The sequence below is a fragment of the Sinocyclocheilus grahami genome, unplaced genomic scaffold, assembly GCF_001515645.1.
Source record: "Sinocyclocheilus grahami isolate Dianchi unplaced genomic scaffold, SAMN03320097.WGS_v1.1 scaffold1199.1, whole genome shotgun sequence".
Lineage (NCBI taxonomy): Eukaryota > Metazoa > Chordata > Actinopteri > Cypriniformes > Cyprinidae > Sinocyclocheilus > Sinocyclocheilus grahami.
Window position 1 is genome coordinate 285629 of NW_015506378.1, and position 14548 is coordinate 300176.

General features: G+C 37.3%; 1 protein-coding gene across 3 annotated transcripts in view; it reads right to left on the reverse strand.

Annotated features, from left to right (window-relative positions):
* The window catches only part of cdk4 (cyclin dependent kinase 4), a 26025-nt gene that overhangs the window by 7039 nt on the left and 4438 nt on the right, over positions 1-14548 (reverse strand). For 2 of the 3 annotated variants that reach the window (XM_016253740.1, XM_016253741.1), the window contains exons 3-8: positions 8812-8947; positions 7232-7399; positions 7034-7143; positions 5833-5883; positions 5431-5566; positions 2301-3486 (exon numbers count right to left, since the gene is read on the reverse strand). In XM_016253740.1, coding sequence (XP_016109226.1) covers positions 3412-3486; positions 5431-5566; positions 5833-5883; positions 7034-7143; positions 7232-7399; positions 8812-8947 — 676 coding nt within the window. In that variant the 3' untranslated portion in view covers positions 2301-3411. Of the gene's footprint in view, positions 1-2300; positions 3487-5430; positions 5567-5832; positions 5884-7033; positions 7144-7231; positions 7400-8811; positions 8948-14548 lie in introns of those variants that run through there. The other variant, XR_001606687.1, reaches the window with a different exon arrangement.

Genomic DNA, 14548 nt, shown 5'->3' on the forward strand with positions numbered 1-14548 from the left:
GGACATAATTACTGATTATAATGACTTATACTGTCTTTTTACGCGTTGCGTTGCATCGTGCTGCGTAAACATAAAATCACGTCTGCATTTGTGATCGGAGAAATCACAAACTACAAACGCTACTCTACACTGCCCAAAAAACTCATTTTAAATATATAAAATATAAAAATTCTTTAGATATAAAAAACTGCATTGTAGTCTACTCTCCCAGGATCAGGAAACGGTCCTCCATAAAATGCGCTGCACACATCTGAATATTTGGGTTGAAGTGTTCTGGAACAGTGTTGTAAATACAACTTAACCACTGATTTCTAGTCGTGTCCTCTTTTGGAAGAACAAACAAAGTAGTTTCGCTTTCACAACGAAACACAGCTTTACACACTGCGGCCTACAGTGAGCAGAGGCTGGGGGATAAAGTGAGGAATGGCCGGAGGGTTAGAGTGAGCAGAGGCGGTGGGCTTGAGAGCGGCACGGCCGGCGGATTCGACGAAGAAGCGTCCGGAGGGCTTGCGGCAACCACATGTGACGACTCCGGGCTGGACTCCTCTTCGTCCACGGTGAAAACCGATCCGGCGATCCACAGCGAAGTTGTAGTATTTCCTCAGCAACCAGCATGGATCATAGACACTGCTGCTGCTGAATAGACACACAGTACTTAATCTCTCTCCCTCTCTCTCTTTCGCTCTCTCTCTCTCTAATAACTGCATTAGCCTGCATATCAATGGTTCAAGCCTCTGTTATTAGCTCTAAAATTACGTTTTGGAATTTGCAACGGAAGGTTTGGGATGAGGTCCGTAAAAAATTAGCTAGTTCAACACACACGAGATTTCAGGACAGAAACGTGTCAAATGTCTTGAAACAAATCATCTGAACAATTGATGCGTCATTATGACTCCAGGCCGTTAAAATTATTAGAGAAATAATGCACTCCCGAAATGGTTATTATGTGGCCACGACGCCGGGCCTATTAATGGAATGGTCTTTCGTGGTTCTCAAACAAATTAAGAGCTACATTCGATTTTTATTGACTGAACGCAAGCGCTTATTGCGTTAGAAAACACTGTAACGGTTTCCACTGATTAAGAAATATTTTTATTTGCTTGGGTGGTAATATTAGGCCTATTATATTAATAGGAAAGGGGGGGCCCAAAAATTAGTTTAGCCTACACTCTTAAAAATAAAGGTGCTTCACGATGCCATAGAAGAACCTTTTTGTCTAAATGGTTTCATAAAGAACCTTTAACACCTGAAGAACCTTTCTGTTTCACAAAAGGTTCTTTGTGGCGAAATAAGCTTCTTCAGATTATAAAAAGGAAAGAAAGAGATGGTTCTTTAAAGAACCTTTGACTGAATGGTTCTTTGTGGAACCAAAAATGGTTCTTCTATGGCACCGCTTGAAGAACCTTTTGAAGCACCTTTATTTTTAAGAGTGTATGTCACGAAAAGAGGTAAATGCGGCCCTACTCATAACATAATACAACACGTCATCAATCATATTAATAATAATCAGTATATCATTATGCCCCCGCCACTCAGTTCTGGAAAGATACTGAAACTAGTCAGGGAAACTGTGAAGCTTTTACCCTGGTCTCGTCTGCCTCATTTGGCTGAAGAGTGAGACTTTCCACACTTTGAGAGTGGGCAGAGTTCTGTAATCAAAAATGGCTTGGTTCTACTCTGTATTTACAGTCATAAAAATGATATTTAGTGAAAGTTTAATATTACAGTCTCTGTAATTTAGAAAACATCCTGAGACATAATGCAACCCTAAAGGGGAGACTGAGCGCCCTCTTGAGGAAGAGACCATATAGCACATGAAATCATCAGACTGGCTTGTTCATAGTTATGAATCAAGGCGTGGCATAAGAGTCCCAAAAGTATCCATACATACAACAGTGCAGACATTTAACGAACCTTGATTCTCTGCATGCAACAGTTACAAGCATGAATGGACCCAGGGGCGACGCTATGGTTTCTGGGCCCCCTCAGTAAAAATCACATTCCTCGGGTAAGCTGCATCGGACCCCTTCTCTGATCAGGACCCTTTCAATGGAAGGATAGAAACTTCTCAGGTTGCATTAAAAAATGTTTTCATTGGTTTCCAAAATTAACTAAAGTCTTGTGGTTTTGGAATGACAGGAGGGTGGGTAAATGATGACAGAAGAATATCAGAGAATACAGTATAAACAAGAAAAGACAGAACTTCGTCGAAAGGCTGACATGACTACAAAAGGACTTAGCGTCAATACAAAAATATTCCTTATTCTATATCAAATTAAAATAAAAAAGTAAAAATGTAGACCTTTAGGAACAGCCAAGAACAACATACATAATGGCTTCCATGCAATAGATAGACTAATTACAGTGACGGGTTTTCTGCTGGGACTGTCGCCAGTACTGTTAAAGACATTATTAGAGCAGTAAAGGTGAGTCTGGCCAGAAACGTTTCCTCTGCGGGAGTCGGTCTGTTTGCCATCAGAAGCATCACGGCACTAGTAACGGCAATGTCATGGGTTTGATTCTCAGGGAATGCAAGAACTTATGAGATGCAAGTGGCTTTGGATGAAAGCATCTACCAAATACAGAAATGTAAATGTAAACACAGGACAGGAGAGCAGGCAGCTCACATTAATCATCAATATGATACAGGTCTGTTAAGACACACAGAGACTAACAGCAATATAAGACATGACACGACAGAAACATGACGTCACTTACATAACCTACCCACAAACAAACACATTACAACCCATTTCATTCAATTCAGCAGCTTTATTTCATCACCATATCTCATGTAACAGTTAGATGTTATTTCATGTATGATTAAACTAAAAAATTTAAATCCACACATATTTATAAACAAAAGCATTTTATTTCAGTTGAATGGTAAAAGTCGTGAACGGCTTCTCCGACTCTAATGGCAGTTTTGTGTCAGTCTTAGCAGACTTTACGCAGTGAGGACATGATCCTAATCACTAATCAGTGAGTTTTAGGGGCAGTTTATCTGGTTTATATTTTGTCTGGTGGAAACATACAGAGCGGCAGTGAAATCAGCACACTGATGCTGGACACAGGATAACACACACACACACACACACACACACACACACAGAGAGTGCTCTCCCACCAGAAATGAAATGCAGCGTCATAGCACCTGCAAACGATAATGTTCCACTGACCCCCAATACACTGTAAAGACAGAGAAATATGACACTTAAAAGTTCAAGTCTATCATCACGCCTGCTCATCCTGTACAACACTGAAAACACTCACAGACAGACGCACACATTTAAACACACAGACAGGTATGGTTGAATGTTAAAGTCCTTAAGTATGTGGTGGGAAAACGCTCTTCATGGTCCAGGCTGCATTTGTGACCTCAAGCTGCAGTGAATAATGGGAATAAAGCGCTCATTCGGCAAAGAATGGATGTTCCAAAGCATTCAGCGCAGAGATTCGTTTCAACGGGTCGAACGTCAGCATTTTCTGTTCAGACAGAGGAAGATGAGAGTCAACAAAAGGGTGTTCATTTAGTTAGTTTATTTGTTTAGTTATTGTGTCTAGAAACCAGTCAAAACAAACATTTAAATTAGTGCTATTTATTTAGTATCACTATTTTATATACTACTCAGAGGTCGCGTTAACCGCAAATATTCCGTCATTTATGTAATTTTTTTTTTTTTAGCAGTGACGGAAAAATCTGAAGGCCGTGCGTCACTTCGACAGATTACACTGAGGGTGATCTATTGTAACTTGTAACTGTAATTCCCGCACCTGTCCAGTTGGTGGCGAGTGCGCTGCAGTGTGGCAGAAGAGCACGGGATCATCAGATACAGAACAAAAATAAAACTGTCACCAGTCTTTTGCTATGCCTTTGATTATGCACAGGCGAGTACCCACTAGTAAAGCAAAAGAGATGATCGGTTCACTGCGCTGCAGCTTCGCTTGATCTGAGGTGTCTAATCTGAGGTGGGAAGTCGTGGCCTAATGGTTAGAGCGTCGGACTCATAACCCAAAGGCTGTGGGTTTGAGTCTCGTACCGGCAGGGATTGTAGGTGGGGGGAATGAATGTACAGCGCTCTCTCCCACCTTCAATACCACGACTGAGGTGCCCTTGAGCAAGGCACTGAACCCCCAACTGCTCCCCGGGCGCCTAAATGACTGCCCACTGCTCCGGGTGTGTGTTCACGGTTTGTGTGTGTGCACTTTGGATGGGTAAATGCAGAGCACTAATGTGCTCTGGGTCACCATACTTGGCCACATGTCACTTCACTCACTTATAAAGCGGTCTATCTCGCCACATTAGATATTTCTCGCCAAAACGGTATTTATTGCTTGAATTTCCTAATAAAATGGACAGAATTTGAAATCTGAGACTTTGTTTCATATCAAAAGTAACAATGCACAAAGCTTAGCCTATTGAGATTTATTGGATGGCGCACTATATTTACGGTTCATTCATCAACAGAAAACAGAATCGACTGGGATTTAAGAATCGATATTGGTACATAAAAATGAGAATCTATTAAAATCGAGAAATCAATTTTTTTTTTACCCAGCTCGAGCATGTTTAGTTGTTTTCAGTGGCCTCTGCTGTCACTGCGGTGTGTGTTGAACATGAAAAGTGATGCACCGTCTCTGTTCATCTGTTCTCTTCATAAATAAATGCATAAGCCTATATGCTCGCCCTGTAGCTTCATTATTAAAAATTAAAATGTGAATAAAAATACAAGCAATTAAACGGGTTATTATAATAAAAAAATGAAAATTAAAATGACGGGCAATAATAGATTATGACGGAATTTTTACGACCCTGTCCGTCAAAAGACGATGTCAATGTGAAAGTCTAACGCAACCTCTGATTCTACTATAGTTTTTTACTTTTATATAATTTTAATGTTATAGTAATTTTGTTTTTATTATTTGTATTCCGTTAAAGTGGTTTTAGTACTTCAAATCAAATTTGCAACTAGCTGAAATAATCATATATATTCCATTTAAGTTCATTTATTTGAAGTAATAAAAACTGTTTTATGGACGATGATAATAACATTATTAACCCAGATACAAAAGAGATTTTGAAGAGAATCTGAGCTTGTTTTTATTATTTGTATTCCGTTAAAGTGGTTTTAGTACTTCAAATCAAATTTGCAACTAGCTGAAATAATCATATATATTCTTTTTTTTCCAGTTCAGTCCATTTAAGTTCATTTATTTGAAGTAATAAAAACTGTTTTATGGACGATGATAATAACATTATTAACCCAGATACAAAAGAGATTTTGAAGAGAATCTGAGAATATATGTGATTTCTTTGCACCATAAAAATAATCTAGCTTTTCAGTTTTACAGCTCCTTTAGCACATTGACTGTTGTTGTTCTCTGGTAACATTGTAGCTGTATGTGAAGTGACAGTGCACGTAAACGCACCAATAAGAGCTCCACCCCCTTCTCACTGATCTCAGGAACGCAGTCTGTGATTGGCTGAGGGGTTGGAGGGCTGAAGTTCTGCCGGGACAGAGTGACATCAGTGGGCCACTCGTCTTCAGCCGGCAGGCCGATCACCCTGTCAATCGACACCAGTGTTAATCACACGCTGATTTAATAAAGCATACGCACAGTCACTGGACAAGCGTCTCATGTGAAATGTTGACTATCTCTATGTCGAGTCAGTGGTTCAGGCTCATCAAGTGCTGTGACATGTCAGCCATTGCTGCTGTCGCTCATGTAACGAGAGATGTTTGCCAATGATGATGATCTGCCATGACATGTACTGTGCTGGTCTCTCCCATTATCAGCCTCTCAAACATGAGCATGTGTGTTTTTACGTACGCAAAAATCTTGCCCAGTTGGTCCACCTCTGAATCTCCACAGAAGAGAGGTCTGAAAGATGAGATGTCACATTACGAATCATTAATGACCAATGAATCAATGAGCTAATCAACAGACCTGATGGGAAAATAGAGCCATTAATCAATGGTTTATAAAAACTTTCATAAGCACAGTTCTGAGTGGATGAGCCACATTCAAAGCTGCTGAGAAGTATATAATCTGCCATTGTATATTACAAATATTATTGGCTCTCTGATGAATGATATCGCTTTGGATAAAACCGTCTGATAAATGTAAATGTATACAGAACAAACCCATAAAATCTCGAAATAATGTATTTCAGATTCTTTTACTTAATTCAACAGGCTGCATTCAACTGCAAAACAGGGTAACTGCAAGTTTTAAATACTCAAGACATGTTTTATTTAATATACTGAAATTGGTTTGCACTAATATGTTAATATATAAGAATTAGAGGTCGATTGATACTGAATTTAGCTGATACAATGATGATATATTTCAAGAACTCAACCAGGTTATTGGGCCGATATTTGTAAAATCTAGTGCTGTCAATCGATTAATCGCGATTAATCACATCCGAAATAAAAGATTGTGTGTACATAATATGTGTGTGTACTGTGTATATTTATTATGTATATATAAATGCATACACATGCATGTATATATATCAGAAAAATATGTTGTTTATATATTAAATACATTTATATATAAGATTATAACTATATACATGTAAATACACATACATATTTTCAAAATATATACTGTATGTGTGTATATTTGTACATACATAATAAATATACAAAGTATACACATACTGTATATTATGTAAACAAAAACTTTTATTTTGGATGTGATTAATCGCGATTAATCGTTTGACAGGACTAGTAAAATCTATATATTGAATGTTCTAAATAATGCTCTAAATAAGAAATTAAATTCCTGTGAATTTGGTTCATTAATCAAGCTAATTCTTATGAAAAGGTTCATCATTTACTGGACTCCGGTAAAGCAGCATCTTTGAGGGCTTTAAAAAAAAAAAAAAAAGCATAATTTTGATGTGCACTAATAGGACACTCAATAATTGCACATGAGCATTTACAGCCACCTGGAAGATGCTTTCAGCTTGATTAACTATTAAACTGCACACACAGCCCTTTATGAGCATCACTGTCAGACTCACTTGCGTCTGAACATCTCAGCGAAGATGCAGCCGGTGCTCCAGATGTCCACCGGCGTGGCGTAAGTGGTCTGGAGCAGCACCTCAGGACAGCGATACCACAGCGTCACCACCTGAGTGGCAAGAGAAGACAGCATCAGATGTGTTTGCACTGCAGTGCGATCGGCGCTCAGGACGCGAGAGCAAGCATTTCCGTCTCACCACCGGTGTGAGCGCCATGTGGCAGCTGTAGATCCGCGCCAGACCGAAGTCAGCCAGCTTCACCTGCCCTCTGCTGGTCACCAGGATGTTCTCCGGCTTCAGGTCCCGATGCAGAACTCGATTAGAGTGCAAGAACGCCAGACCACACAGCAACTGTTGCATCAAATCCTGCATCACACGCAAACACAATGGGTTACGTTCTTGTTACAGTGTAATTAGTGAGTACTGAGTAATATTAATAACTGCATGTATGTACTAGAAAGTTAGAGTTTGGTTGAAATGTTAGTTGCTTGTAAAAACTTGCGTGTACTTACAGTATACTGGGTAATGAATTGGGTTAAGGTTAGGTTTAGGGGTAAGTTCAGGGTAGGTATTTAGTTATTACCCAGTTATTGTAATTACTATAACATGTGAAACAGGACTGTAAAATAAAGTGCTACTGTTATGCACGTTACATGTGTAACAAGAACACTGAAATGAAATGTGTTACCTACATCTGTCTTGGGTGATTTCAAAGCATTTCAAACCTTTCTGTTGACATGTTTTAGGTGAGCTTTCACCGCTGCCCATCAGTACATGCAAGCGTTTGCATTACATATGTAATGATGTGTTTCTAAACATTGTCCAAAAATACAACAAAAACAGTAATATTGTGAAATATTTTTGCCATTTACAATAACACTTTTCTGTGTGAAATATCTTTAAAATGATGCAAAGCTGATTATTATGCTGCTTCGCTGCTCAAGAAACATAACTTAATATCAATGTTAAAAACGGTTAATTCTTTTTTTTATTTTTTGGTGGAAACTGTGATACATTTTATTTCTCGGGATTCTTTGGTGAACAGAAAATTAAAATGATCAGCATTTATTTGAAACAGAAATCTTTCGTAACATTATAAATGTCTTTACCGTGACTTTTGATTAATTGAATGTGTCCATGCCGAATCAAAGTATTTATCTCTTTATTTTTTCTTAACGACCCTACAGTCTAGTGCAGTGCAATGCTGAATTCAATAATGAATTAAAACGCAGTAAAAACACGTCTTTCTGGAGTCATTTTCCCAAAAGCAACCATGGTTGCGAAGTATCAAATTTGTAGTTGAGACCATAGTTAGCTAACGATGCTTTTGGGAAACGCACCCCTGAACAGTTAGAACACTACATAATTTCAAGGGAAACATCCAATAAATATTTTACACCACAAGGCTGTAAAGAAGAGGTTCGGAGCATCTGAACTAGCGGACAGAAGTCTTGTCTCGGTCTGAAAACTCTTTTGAAAGCATTCAGTTTGAGCCTGAACTTCCTTCACTGTATATTTAACTAATTAAATCACTGAACCGCAAACAAACATTTGGACTTGATCTATATTTATGCCAGTGTGTTTCTACATGAAGCTTCAGATGAAGTCTGACACAATAAACATCTGGATCAGCATGGAATTCCTTTTTTCCTCCTCACATAGTTGCTCAGTCAAACGACACAAATCCTCTCCACAGGAATGAACCTACAGAGCTGGATATGCAAGTCCTGTACGGGCTTCTGCAGCGTGTGAGCGAGTGAACATGTTGGTGATCTTACTCTGATCCGGTCGATGGACAGTCCGGGTGCCGGCACTTTCTCCAGATACGTCCGGAGGTCCTGATCCACGTGTTCAAACACTAGAGTTACTTTAGTTTCCTGGTCTGTTCTCAGTGTGGCACACACGTCCATCAGCCTGAACACACAAGTCACACAAATCAAATGTGCCTGTTTGTATGCAGATAATAACAGATGCAGATAATAAGAATTTATTTTATTTTAAAGTATATTTTCCTTTTTTCCCCCCAAAAAAACAATTTTAGATATCAGTATTTAACATTTTGCATCAAACATCAAAACATGATTTATGCATTTATAACTGTAGGTTAACGGCATTCACATCCTGCATTAAACAGCCTGTGTAAATGCATCTAAATGCCACTTCAGATGCAGCTTCTGTGCCACCTGTGCATTGCAAAGAAAGATTTTGTTGATACTAATTTCATTTGACTGGTAACAGCCCTATAGTGTCTTACTATTTGAATTGAATTTATTGATTAAATGTAAGAATTCGACAAAAAAGATGATGCATACATTTAATTAGGTCTTAAAAATTGGTCTTATAAAGGTAAAAATACACAAATTATAAAAATCTATTTAAACATATTGGAAAAGCTCATTTCTGTTACTTTTGCAAACTAACCACCTCACATGTTATGAAGACTATCAAAAGCTTTAGGAGTCATCTGTCCACGGCAGTCCTAAACCTGCCAAAATACCAGCACAATAACTCGCTCAGCAAAATATTGTCTAATTATCGGTATCTACAAAATATAAAGAGATATAATTTTTTGTTACTGTCACACATCCCTATTTTAGACACAATATTTTTGATTTTGCAAACAAAAATATTACCTATAAAGCTACAGCAGAACTGTTGCGTGTCTCTGATCAACACACAGCAGTAGCCTAATTTGTTTCAAAGGGTGTATTCACACCAGGAAAGTCTGTTAGTTCACTTGCTTTGGTCCGGACCAAATATAACGTTGATTTCTTTTTTTTTGTTTGGTGCGGTTCGCTTTCACACTGCTCTTTTTTGCAAGTGAACCAGAAATTGTAAACAAAACCACACGTGTGCTAAGGTCATCCATTCATTGGACAGAAATTCTCAAGCAGGGAAAACAGGAAGTGCAAAACAGGCTAATCATGGAGATCTTTCGTAGTGCAATTTTTATTATTTTACTGATTTGGTGTTATCAGATACTAACGCAATATAAGGAAACTTATGAGTATCATATGAGACAATGTCATACGATGTTGTAAGTACGACTTGCCAAAAATGAAATCTATAGATAAAATACTTAAAGCATATCACAATGTTAGTTAAAACATTTAACCTAGATAAATGTGCACTATTAGGTGCATATCCAATCGTTTGTGCAGAGAGTGGAAGCTGAAGCGTGCTTCAGGACATCAGTGGAAACAAATTAAATACGCCGTCATTTTTGCTCCCCAATTGTAAATCGCTTTGGATAAAAGCGTCTGCTAAATGACTAAATGTAAATGTAAATGTGCTCATAAAAGGTAAGAACAATACATCGTTCAGAACTGTAAAGGGTCTACTTTTATTTGTGTGCACTCACAATATCAACAAAACGTTGTGCTTTTGTAAAATAAAGAAAACAAATAGGATGCGCTTGCCGTCTCGGTGTTGAACAGGAGCGCTTCACAAAAATGAACCAATAGCGAATATTTTCCTTACAGACATGATGAATATATCTATAGAAAGCTTTAAATGACCACAAAACGAAATAATTCAAATCCCCTCAAAAAAATTGTTGTAACTTTCATTATGTAATCTGTAAAGATGCATTTCTTTTCGCGTCCATGATGAGATGGCGAGTCAGGTTCATCAATTTCATCTTTGCAACACTGACTCAGAAAACACTAGTTAATTCATAAATAACTCAAAAATCTCCTTACTAGTTTCCCCCAACATAGTCATGGTAATTTTTGCGGCAAGCTTTAGCCTATTTAGCGCACTCACGTCACGTTGCTGTGTGCTATGGTCACAAAAACTCATCATTTGCATGCATTTTTAAGCATTGTGGTTTAAAAACAAGTGATTTAAGCCATTGAAACGCAAACAACAACACTTGTGCGAGCTGTATGTTTCGGAGCGGGATTTCTGCAATTGGGTCGGATCGAGTTCGGGTCATATTCACACCTTAAACGAACCGTACCAGACTTCGTTTGGAAGCGGACAAAGACCACCTCTTCAGCTGCGTCTCGGAACGGTTGTTTGGTCTGCACCCGAGTGCGATTGCTGTATTCACACCTGCCCAAAAGGTCCGCACCAAGCGGGGAAACGAACTTGAGTTCGATTCAATTGAACCTAACGAGACAGGTGTGAATACACCCTAAATGGATGATACAAAGGCCCATTCATAAAGAAATTAATTTACTTCATTCCTGAAGAAGGAATCAGCCATGTGAACAAATCAAATGAATGGATCAAAGAATCAATGACTTACTTATAAAGACATTTACCACCACCTCCTGGCAGTCTTTGATTATTAATTATAGTATAATTTTATTGAAAAATTATTTCATATTTCCATATTAATAAAAATCCTATTAAAGGGATAGTTTGCCCAAAAGTGAAAAATTTGTCATTTATGACCTGTATGACCATTTTTGTCTTTAAATAAAACTAAACTGTCTTGGTTACCACTGACCTCCATTGTATAAAAAATAACATTTATTTTTCTGCTTTTCTCATTTATCACAATATTGGCTTTAAATGATCTTTTGGGGTAATTTCTCAGCCAAATCTGATTTGCGTTAGTTAGATTAATTAATCACCACACCATGTAATTAATTTGATACAAGATTTGTATCACATGACAGATCTAGTTTAAACTGAAATTTTGAACAAGACTAGTACTAGTACAGACAGTGTTTAATTACATACACTGTTAAAAATGTTTGTAATTTTTACAGAAAAACTGGAATACTATAGTATAAACCTGTTAACTGTAAGCTACAGTGAAAAAAAACTGTACATGCTTTAACACACATTATGTGATTTTATTGTAAAATACTGTCAGTTTTATAGCTTTTGCAAGTAAAAATTGTCAATTTTAATATACAGTGAAAACCAGTAATTGCAGCACCTGTATTATCAGTGGTTATCAACGCATTTAAAGGTAAAAAGCAGATATTGGTAGTTCAAGTAATTTGATAAATTAACATATCACTTACTATACGCTTATAAGCTGTAAAATATACAGGTACCAATATGCCATCCTGATACACTTGAAACATTGTCACTGTACTTTTCACAGTTAATTCTTTTGGCAAAAATAGCTGATTTTAAGCATAAATTTTCAACAGTGTAAGAGACCCTCTAAAAACATTAATCTTGTATAGTGGTTCTCAACCCGTGGCCCGCCACGAATTCAAATGCAGCCCACCATGCTGAACACAATTTAAAAAATAACTTTGTTTTACAATTCATTTTAGTTTTTTATATTAATTTAAAAATGTTTTAAAACCGTTTATGTCTAAAAAAATTTAAAAGGTTATGTCTGCTCAATTGTGTTCCTTCCTGGAAAAAAATGATCTCTATGAATAATTTCAGTCAGGTTTCAGGCCCCACTATAGCACAGAAACTGCACTTGTTAAAATAACAAATGACTTGCTTCTTGCGACCAAAGCTGCATCTCATTGCTAGTTTTACTTGATCTTAGTGCTGCGTTCGACACTATAGCTCATGACATACTCCTAGATCGATTACAAAACAATACGGGTATTCAAGGGTAGGCTTTAAGATGGTTTAGATCCTACCGGTCCGATCGCTACCACTTTGGTTATTTAAACGGGGAGTCATCTCAATTATCACCAGAATAGTATGGAGTGCCACAAGGATCTGTCCTAGGTCCTCTGCTATTTTGTTGCCCCTTGGTAATATTATTAGAAACTACGGGATTAGTTTCCACTGTTATGCTGATGATACTCAACTATGTATCTCAACAAGACCAGATGAAACTTCTAAATTATATAAACTGACAGATTGTGTTTAAAAGAATTTAAAAGATTGGATGACCAATAATTTTCTCCTATTAAATTTGGATAAGACAGAGTGGATATTACTTATTGGACCAAAAAAAACAGTACACAGAATCTCTTGGATTACAATTTGCAACTAGACGGATGTACGGTTACTTCCTCTACAGTCAAAAATCTGGGTGTTATATTAGATAGCAACTTGTTTTTTGAAAATCATATTTCCATGTTACAAAAACAGCTTGCTTCCAGCTTAGAAACATTGCTAAGCTACGAAACATGATACCTGTTTCTGATGCAGAAAAGCTAGTTCATGCATTCATGACCTCTAGACTGGACTATTGTAATGCACTGCTAGGTGGTTGTCCTGCATCTTCAATAAACAAGCTACAGATAGTCCAAAATGCAGCGGCTAGAGTCCTTACCAGGTCAAGAAAATACGATCATATTACCCCAATTTTACAGTCTCTGCGCTGGCTACCTATTAAGTTCCGTATAAGTTACAAAATATTACTTCTTACCTATAAGGCCCTTAATGGGTTAGCTCCTGCGTACCTAACTAGTCTTCTACCACGCTACAATCCATCACGCTCCCTAAGGTCGCAAAACTCTGTACTCTTGGTAGTTCCTAGCAGGGGCGTAGCCATCATTTCAGAAGTGAGGGGGACAGAAATGTTTTATATATATATATACATATATATAGCATTACAATGTAACATTTCTGTAATCTATATAACCTACCAGTCAACAGTTTTTGAACAGTAAGATTTTTTATGTTTTATAAAGAAGTCTCTTCTGCTCACTAAGCCTGCATTTATTTGATCCAAAGTACAACAAAAGCAGTAATGTTGTGAAATATTTTTACTATTTAAAATAACTGCTTTCTATTTGAATTTTAAAATGATTTCTGTGATCAAAGCTGTATTTTCAGCATCATTACTCCAGTCTTCTGTGTCACATCCTTTAGAAATCATTATAATATGCTGATTTGCTTTTTAAATAGCCTAGTAAAAATATTTCAAAATGTTACTGTTTTGCTGTACTTCAGATCAAATAAATGAAGGCTTGGTGAACAGAAGAGACTTTAAAAAAACATAAAAAATCTTACTGTTCAAAAACTTTTGACTGGTGTATAGGCAACTTTAATTTTTCTCTAATTTCTAGCTAATTGGCTTAGAAATCAGATAACTGCTGGACAATAACCAATAATAATGATTTGCTTACATACTACAAACAATTTTTTTAATCACATAAGGCAGAATACTTTCTATACTGTAATAAATGCTATGTCAGTTAGCACTGCATTGTTCATATACTTTATTCATTACCTGGAGATGACTTGACAAACACAAATAAACCATATATTGTCACAATCGTATGTTTAATGTCTTCATGTTTCCAAACGTTTCTGTGAAAACAACAGTTTTCATACAGCGATAGCTGGATGCTTTTGTCCATATTAGGGATTTCCTCGTACGAGTTTCTGCGCGAGAGTTCCTCCGGCTTCGAGTATGAATGAAACATACACTGCACGAGTGTTTAGCGCTCCACGATGTTCATCTCGCCTTATTCTGGGTCCGAATAAAACATCAGATCATGCACAGACTATCCTGTCTCTTTGAATTTAAATCTATATTTATTCACACCGGTTCTTAAAAACCTCTGTGCGAACACACTTGTCCGAAAAAGTGCGGGGGACAAATTTCCGTGATATTAAAAGTGTGTGTGG